Below are 9387 nucleotides of genomic sequence, written 5' to 3'. Positions count from 1 at the left end.
TTGTGCCACCTACCCTCCGATCCCTCCATATTTTTATTTCCCTTCTTCTGTTCATTTCAATGTATGATGGAGTATACAGTTTTTTCACCTGTGATAGAGTGAACTCATAAAACACCTATGTTATAAATTTACATAAATAAAATGAAGAGTGAATAAGCGTAATCTTGTGAAAGAGGCTGTAGGAATTAATTCGAGGTGTGCACAAATTGACCGTGACATCTTGCATTATTCAAAAAAGAAGAAGGTGAATACAAGGAAAAAGAAAGAGGGAAAATCACCGCCCTTTCCTTTTATTTGCACACATACGTACTTCGAACTTGATTGGATATGGACTAAGGCTGCAAATGAACCGAACTGTTCACAAGCAGCTCATGGCAAGCTGAGCTCAAATTTTAGGCTCGTTTAGTAAATGAACCGAGTTCAACACTCAAAAGCTAAGCTCATTTGTGTAGACTCGGTATGTTTAAAGAGGCTTGTTAAATAAATTAACCTGACTCAGATCGTTAAGGGCTTGGCTGAGCTCGAGTTTTTGGCTTGCGACCCTTATAGTATATAATTAACCTGGCTTGGCTCGTTAAGGGCTCAACCAACCTTGAGTTTTTGACTCGTTATTTGTGAAGTAAATGAGCCAAGCTAAGCTAAACGAGCTGCCTTGGGCCGAACTCGAATTTTCAGCTTTGTCTAGTTTGCACCCCTAATATTTACCATCCATATTGGTTTGCCATGGCCCAGTCCAGACCATACTTGTTTGGATCTGGGCCCTCTTTCTTAACCCAAAACTCCGTATCCCGTCCGTGTCCACCCACTGGTACTTTACGAGTCAACTCCCCTTTCTGGGGTTTTTCACTGATGAGAGAGAGAGAGAGAGAGAGAGATGAAATTGCTAGGATGGTGGTTGATGGTGGTGGGTTCGCTTCGATTAGCGTCCGTTTGGTTCGGTTTCTTCGATATTTGGGCCCTACGACTCGCTGTTTTCTCCAAGACCCCAAGTGAGCACTCCCTCCTATATCCACACAATAGTACATTATATATCTACTCTGTACTGCGTATTTTAATACTTGTTTGTGGTATTCGCATTAGCTCTTGGGATTCTGAAATTTGTATAGATCCAATGCATAGATCTTTGTATTGCTCGAAGGGTTTTCTGACTTTGCTTCTATGTGCCGATTTAAGGGACAATATTTAAAATCCCTTTTGTGTTGGGAAAAAAGGATCTGAAACGGATAATGGGTGTTGAGCAATAATGGGTTTGTATTACTATGATGTTTGTTAATAAAAATTAGAGCAAACAAAGTGGGAATTAACTCATCTATATAGCTTGAGTGATGTTTGGTACTACTTCCATTCCTCTGATAAGACCATCTTTTGATCATGGTTGCCATAGATAAGTCAGGTTATCCGATTATAAAATCTTGCAGGCTGCTATTGCAGTAATTATTGTGACACAGGACTATGGACAATATGAGCAACGAATGGGGAAAAACTAGTTGTAAATGTTGCTTTGAAGCGACCACATTCCTGAGGTAGGGTGCTGCTGTGGTTGCTTTAAGTACATGGACGAATCGCATCGCGGAGTTATATAACTGCAATCGTGATTATACCTGGCTATAAACACTAAACAATATGTATATGAAGAGAAAAAAAATGCATCCATTTAGCATGAATGCTTGGAGGTGATAACTATCCTATGGTAGATTAGCCCGGGAAACACCAGTCTGATTTTTGCTTTTAGCCGATGGAGAATGGGTTTTTTTTACAGTGTGCTGGAAATAACAGCATTCAGAAACTTATAAATCAGTGGTCGTGCCAAATATCGATGGAGTTATTCTTTTTTGGCAAAAAAGAAAGATGCTTGTGCTAAATGTGGTCTATAAGTGTCATTTTTATGGTGTTGAGTTTCAACTAACTTTCTATTATCGTTCTTTATTCAAAATGTTTTCTAGTGACTGAAGTTCATGGAAGAACCTTTGGAGTATGGACCCTCTTGACTTGCACTCTTTGCTTTCTTTGTGCGTTCAACCTTGATAACAAGCCGCTATACTTGGCCACCTTCTTGTCGTTCATCTATGCTTTTGGACATTTCCTGACGGAATACCTAATTTATAAAACTATGGCAATTGCAAATTTGACGACTGTTGGCATCTTTGCAGGTATTACTTACTGACAAAATCTTGCAATCTTTCTCTTTAGCTTATATAGTCTTTCCTCTTGACATTCCAGATGTCTTTGATTTTATCAGTATGTGTTTCAATTACTCTGTATGCTTCTGCCTTCTGTGTTGAGTTGAAAATTTGGTTTTGGATGTCACACTCAATAAAGTCGCCAATATTGACTGCTGATCAACATAATCGATTCTGTTTCTTTTTCATTTTTTTTTCATTGGTTTTCATGACTGTAATCAAGTTTCATCATTCCAAGTCCTAATAACAAGCAATATATAATGTCGAGCTATGTAGCCCGACACAGACAGTGTCACAGGACACGAGACACATCAACTCTCAAAAAATGGAGACACGAACACTGCAGGTTAACAACTTTTTAATCAAAATTGTTTTAATCATTCATACATACCCTGTAGCCATAGAAGTTTATGTTTAGGGCGTTTATCAAATACATTATCCATTGATGATGTATGTCACTTCAACAGCTAGCTTTTGCAGTTGAATACTACCCAAGACCGTGTAACAGTTGGTGCTCCTGTGAACTTTTGGCAGCACACGTTTTCTCAACAATAGTTGCTATTTTGATTGGCACATCTACTCGTTAAAATATACTGCACCTGAACTATGGTATAGTAGTTTCTCCTCTCTCACTCCACCATAATCCTCTGACCAAAGCTGTAGGCTGCACTTCAAATGCCCCAAACTCCAATCTCCCACAGGGCTCAAACCTTGCCATGTGCTTTTGGATGGGCATAGGTACCATCCACTTTACCCATCATGGTGCTTTTGGATGGGCTCAAACCTTGCCGTGTGTTTGGATGAGTTTTTAAGAAATTTTTTTATGAGAGTAATGATTGGAAGTAGGGGTAATGAGTGGAGAGAAATAGAGAGAGAAATGAAAATTATGATTGGAGATAGGGGTAATGAGTGAGAGTAATGATTGAAAGTAGGGGTAATGAGTATTTTTTGAGTTAGATTTTTTTTTTTTCAAAAAAGGAAACGAACAAGGCAAATGGTCAGTGATTGTATCTTAATGTCCTATAAATCTAGATCTTAGTAATCTTTAATAATCACTGGATGATCACATGCTGTTAAACTTCTATCATCATTGCACAGGACAATGAAAATTACTCTAGCTATGCTTGGTTTATGGAAATTTAACAGACTTCATTTCATTCAGGCACATCCATCATATGGATGTTGTTGCGGTGGAACGCTCATCAGCGTATTGAGATCAAGCGTTCTTAAAAGAGAAGTGAAGCCCGCTGTGCTGTCTTTCCTTGCCTGAAAATTGAAACTGCTGAATTTCTGGTTGCTTGTTATTTTCCAAGCCCATTTTCGGGGCACACACTTATGAGTAGACAATTGTGTTTTGGTGGTCGAGCTTACGACAAAAACGTTGATACGACATTAATTTGCATTGGTCGCAGATGACTAGACGAGGTATTCCTCCTCAACTAGATTGCTAACCATGGATGTAATTCCAGTTTGGCCACAGTTTGTACTTCATTTGGAAGGATTTCTTTTAAGCTGCTAATTTGTTGGAACTTGGCATTGATCTACTCTTTGAGCTGAATCAGTTGGCTGTAAATTCGAAGTCATATGGCACAGTGCAGTAATTTTAGCTTTTGTTTAACCTTAATGAGTAGACTCGACCTGTCAATTTAGGTTATTGTTTGTAGGCAATTTCACTCATTGTTTTGATAATTTTATGATTTCATTGCATTAACCTAAGCCTGATAAACAAGCAAAGCTTCAACATCATTTTGAAGCTTGTAAAAATTTTCAAGCCAAACTTAAACAATTCATTGCTGGCTCTTTTAGCTTGTTTGTCAGACCTACTCGAAAGTATGGTTTTGGGACGGTTAATACAGTTGAAGGCCGTGGCTGAAAGATCTCCGACATACGTTACAATTGTTTTTTTTCTTCCTACGAATACAAATTTGTAGGGTTTCGCTTATGAAAAATGCAAGAACAAGTATCGTTTCCGACGCCTTTGTCTACTTGAACCTCCGGACATGTTTTTTCTTCTCAAACTGGCCTTCAGACAACTGGTCTTATTCAGCCCAGTATATGGCAAGATTCGAGTCCCGGAATTACACTCTTGTTTTGCAGTCTCATTAAGCTGAAGGGCCAAATCCAAGTCCAAATTTGAATTCAAAAAATTACCTGTGGATTTAGAAAATCAAGACTTAATTTTCATTAAGAATGAACTCAATTTTTATTTACCTCTAAGGACAACATCATATGAAGATTACCCTTTTATTCACAATTTATTATCTTTTCAAAGTTTTCATCATTCCCTCCCACCTTCACCCCACAACCACTTCCGGCCGGTGACTATTTCCGGCGAAATTTCACTATTTCCAGCGACCACTCTAGCTAGTGACTTTTTTTGGTGAAATTTCACTACTTCAAAAAATTAGTGAATCTACTACTTAAATTTCACGGGTTTTCAAATTTCAAAATTTTTTGCTGGAGTTCAAATTTCACTAAATTTCATTGAGTGTAGATTTTACCTAGTGAATTGAGGGTGGCTGTGGTCGGCGGCTATTGTGGTGGTGTTATGGCAGTTTTCTTGCAGTGGCAACAGTGGGGTCTCTGTTGGGGGTCTTCGTATCAGTTCCAGTTGGTCTTGCCCGCGTTTCTCTTTTCTCTAGGTTGTCAACGACAGATCGAGGGTGAAGGGAGGTCTGGTCTCGACCTTGGGCCTGTCGGGGCGGTCGCTCCGGTCGTGGTGGTTTGTCCATGGGAGCAGTCTTCCTCTACGCTTGTTTTTGTTCGTTGTTCGATTACATGTATTTTATTGTGTAATGGTTTGTACTGAGATTTCGTTTGAGATCTCTCTGCTTTGTCCCGGACGGGATTCTCATATCGGCACCTCGTGCTGATTTGCGTTTGCAGAGTGTCCTAGGGTCTCGGATTAGGTAGTTTGGTACACTCTTAAATTTTGCGATTTAATCTTCGCCTTCGGGCTTGAATGAATTGACATTTTCAAAAAAAAAAATTCACTAATTTTGAAAAACTCTAATTTTCTATTAAAAAAAAAAAACCGGCTTGCGAACCCTTTGATCGTGAATTTTACTAGATTTCAAAACACACCAACACCCCCGGAAGGCAACTTGGAACTCCTGAATTCTAACCTCGTGAATTTCACTAACTTGGAATTTCACTAGCTTTGATACTACCTATCAGGATTAATCGATTGGGAAAAAAAGGGAAACAGAGGAACACCAATAAATCGGATGACCGAAAAATCATTCTTCATAGAAACAAAAACAGAGCATCGCGGATACTGTATCGGGGAGAGAGAGAGAGAGAGAGAGAGAGAGGTTTTTACGTTAACGGGTTCTGAATTCGTGAAAGCAATGCAAGTGGGTGTTAACTGCTTTAGGGGTATTTCGAGTAAAAAAGTAGTCAGATCCTTATCGATGCAAAATAGCGTTTCGGGTGGAGTTTGTGGGAACAATAATGCTAGTACCACAATAAGTGTATTAGGTCCGCAAATATGGACCGGCATGTCATTCTCCCATTTGAATTTCCGTTCGACTGAAAAAAAAAAAATCCAAGTCCAAATTCAAATTCTACCATGCCACGAGAAATATTGAATGGAACAAAAACATGCATAAAAATAATTGTGTAGATAAGCAATTCATTAAAAAAAAAAAAAAAAAAACTTAATGAGCAATTTTCAACTTGATATGTGTGAGTCTTTGTGACATTTTGTTGCAGTTGTAAGTGTGTGCCTTTTTTTGGGAATTGGCCAACATTATATAAGAAGCAAAAGGGCATTAAGGCGTTCATTTCAGCTTTTAAAGGGTATTTTAAAATTGGGCAAATTTCACTGACCTCCTCTGAGGTTTCTGACACATGCATAGACCACCCTTGAGGTTTCTGAAATATCACCGACTTCCCCTGCTTTTGCTGACAATACTAATATTGCCCCCTCCGTTACTTCACTGTTATAAAAGTTGACAGAAGCTGCTGATGTGTGATGATATCAGCATTCTATAGCAATACGATACCTATTTTATCCTTCCTTCTTCTCTCTCTCCCACCTCACAAAATCTCTTTTTCTTTCTTTTTTATTAGTTAAAAAAATTAACTAAATTGCGTCACCCAACCACTACATCTCTAATTCAATCAAATTTTGAGCTGACCCTTATGACTCACCTTTAGCCCAATCGAAAAAAAGAAAAACACAAACTCGTCCATGAGAAATCCGTTTCAAGAAAAAATTAATGTCCCCAACATTTCTACTTGGGAATCAAAATAAAATACCATAAAGTTAAAATTGGTGAAGTTTAGCTTTGATATTAGTGATGGAGTACTGTTTACACCATAATTTGGTAATTTAGTCTAATATGATCGACTGGGTCAAAATGTTACACGTGTCAGCACGTTTTAGACTAGTTCATTTAAATGCAATGTGAAGCCTATTAAGGAAAATCAAGTGGACTGATCGACGATTAATATTCAACTCCGGAACACGTTTCAGAGCATAAGTTACAGGTAGATCGTGGACAAGACAGTTAATACAGGCAGTTGAAGCAATTACAACATTGGGAATGTGTGAGATCATGGAGAAGTAACCGCCCAATTCAAACCAGAGGAGGGAATTCCATTTGATTTGAATTTCAAGTCGAAGCTACACACATTATAAATACAAAAATTGAAGACAGTTACAGACCCTAAATCAATCGCCCAAAGGCTTCTACTTTTATCTGTACTTTACATTTCTTGCTTTAGTAGTAGCTTGTAACGTAATTGTCTGTTCGATTGTGTTCCCACCGTCGATCGACTTCTATTCTAAAGAATAATAAAGTCCATTTTGTTATTCTTCTTTCATCTCCATTCACTTCATTAAGTTTGCTTCCAGAGAAGTCCTGAAATACGACAAGGAACCAAACTCCACCACCACAAATATCCACATTCCAGCACATACACACGCAACAACTCTTAGTCGATTCGTCGACTGCAAGTGAAAAAAAATAGACAAACAATTTTGACGCTCGAAGGAGGGCTCTTACTAATTTGGAAGTAATGGCACCGACAACAAGAAAGCAAGGCGACCGACCAACAGAGCCTCAGAATGAAGGCTTGGAAACCCAAAACGATGTGATACATTCTGAACAAAGGATGCCAGAGAATAGCCAAGGGAATGGCTTGAGTGCACCAACGGATATACAAAGCCTTTCTAGGCAGTTGGCACAGGTTTTGTCTAACCCAGAAGACGAAGCGGCACAAGAATTGATTACCCTGATGAGAAGGGTAGTTACACCTCCATCTATCATAGATGTTGATGCGAATGGTGTAGTCCATGAACAGTTGCATTCTGGTGATTTACCTAGACAGGCCCCTCAACAGGTATATTCAAACCCAACATTTGAATCAAATATAAATGTGCATAGTCGGCCATTTATAGGCCCAACTGCTCTACGATCCACAGTAAAGCCAACCAGTTTTTATCAGAATGTTCCATCTATATATGAAGTTGGATACAGTAGTGGGTATGGCCAAAATAATAATCTAAATCCTGGTCAGAATCCTCAGAATGGTTTCACAGGAGTCCATGTTATGAACAATGGTCAGCATATATACAGCACTGCACAAACTTTGCCAAATCATGGCAATTACACGTACCATACTATGCCAGCTGTGTCAAATAATGGAAATAATGGCCAATACGTTCACAATCTGCCAAATATTGGCAATGCTGACGGTCAGAATGTTCCTTTCACACAACCTCATGTACCAAATGTCCTTAGAGCCCCGGATCCCATAAATATTAATAGGGCACAAATATTGGAGGTCATCCAAGATGTGTACGGACCAGGGCTACGTAGAGTAGAGAAACCTATGTTTAGGAAGCCTTACCCACATTGGGTTGACAGTGTTCCTTTGCCAAGGGGGTACAAATTGCCTGAGTTATCACTTTTTAGTAGCACAGAGAACCAATCAACAATCGAGCATGTAGGCCGGTTTTGCCTTCAATTAGGCGAACTTGGTTCTGATGATGTTTTTAAATTGAAATTGTTTCCGCATTCGTTAACAAAAGCAGCATTCACGTGGTTCATAAGCTTACCTGCAAATTCTATCCATACATGGCAAGATATGGAAAAACAATTTCATGCTCAATACTTCAGGCACGAACCAGAGGTGTCAACCGCTGATTTGGCTAAGTTAAAATAAAAGCCAACTGAAACAACAGAACAGTTCTTGACTAGGTTTAAGAGATTAAGAAACCAGTGTCATTGTAATGTGCCAGAAACCGAGATAGTTCGAATAGCTCAGGATGGTCTCGAGTTTAACTTTAAAAAGCAGTTTAATGGATCTAATTTCAAAGATCTGTTTGAACTTTCTATGAGAGCATCTCAATTTGAAGCTATTCTCCAAGAAGAAGAACAATTAAAGAATATATCTTTGAGAACATATTACTAAGATGTAGAAGGGGATATTGAAATCGATGTAGCACAAGTTGTTGGAAAGTCCCCCATAATTTATGACACTTTGGTTAAGGCAGAAAAACCAATGAATATGCTTTCATCCCAACCCAATAGACATGGGGGGCAAGCAAATTATAGACAATATTCGTATGATTTAGCACAAGCTGACCAAATATTTGATGAACTGTTAAAACAAAAGTTTATCACCTTAAGTCCTGGGCATATTATTCCTTCTGATAAAGATAGAAAATGAAAAGAATATTGCAAATGGCACAATTCGTTTAGGCATAATACTAACAATTGTGTTACATTTCGGAATTGTGTACAGAATTTGATCCAAAAAGGGCTGCTGCAATATGCTAAAGGGGATAAGGACCCAATGGGTATTGAATCAAACCCTTTTCCAAAGATTGAAGTGAACATGGTGATAGCCGACCTGGCTAAAAGGCTGGGTTCTACTATTGCGAAACAGAAGCAAGGGGATGAAGATCAGATGCAGACTAAAGAAGAATCAGCAAAGTCTCATTCCTCTAGATTTCCAAATGATTACCTTTGTATCAAGTGCGGACACGAGATCCAGTATGGAGAAGCGATTATAGCAGAAAAGGAGCAGAAAAGTGCATTCTCCAAATCCAGAATAAGGTTCAACACAATGGGTGGAAACGATTTTCAAATATATGTTGGGGCTAAAATAATTTATGAAGGAATAGACCTAGGGCTTTTCAACAGGATAGAGTCAGAGCATTGTTATAGGCTAGATGATGGACCATTCTTATTCA

The 9387-nt window shown here is 38.7% G+C and overlaps 1 protein-coding gene across 1 annotated transcript; it reads left to right on the top strand.

The window, feature by feature from the left end:
- Window positions 1–796: 796 nt before the first annotated feature.
- On the top strand, window positions 797–3804 carry LOC131330294 (ergosterol biosynthetic protein 28-like). The gene is made up of 3 exons (XM_058363835.1): window positions 797–989; window positions 1944–2150; window positions 3343–3804. Exons 1-3 carry the CDS (start codon window positions 875–877, stop codon window positions 3408–3410), a joined length of 390 nt encoding a protein of 129 aa, XP_058219818.1. The 5' UTR covers window positions 797–874; the 3' UTR covers window positions 3411–3804.
- The last annotated feature ends 5583 nt before the right edge of the window (window positions 3805–9387 follow it).

This window comes from Rhododendron vialii, chromosome 6a, assembly GCF_030253575.1.
Source record: "Rhododendron vialii isolate Sample 1 chromosome 6a, ASM3025357v1".
In the NCBI taxonomy this organism is placed as follows: Eukaryota; Viridiplantae; Streptophyta; class Magnoliopsida; order Ericales; family Ericaceae; genus Rhododendron; species Rhododendron vialii.
The sequence above is the reverse complement of the archived record's forward strand: the minus strand, read 5'-3'. Positions and strand labels throughout refer to the sequence as shown.

Bases quoted from the DNA above. Each gene is read 5' to 3' on its own strand.
- LOC131330294 (XM_058363835.1), top strand. From the start codon at position 875: ATGAAATTGCTAGGATGGTGGTTGATGGTGGTGGGTTCGCTTCGATTA. The intron at 990-1,943 runs GTGAGCACTCCC...AATGTTTTCTAG, and splicing joins TGTTTTCTCCAAGACCCCAA to TGACTGAAGTTCATGGAAGA. The intron at 2,151-3,342 runs GTATTACTTACT...CATTTCATTCAG, and splicing joins GACTGTTGGCATCTTTGCAG to GCACATCCATCATATGGATG.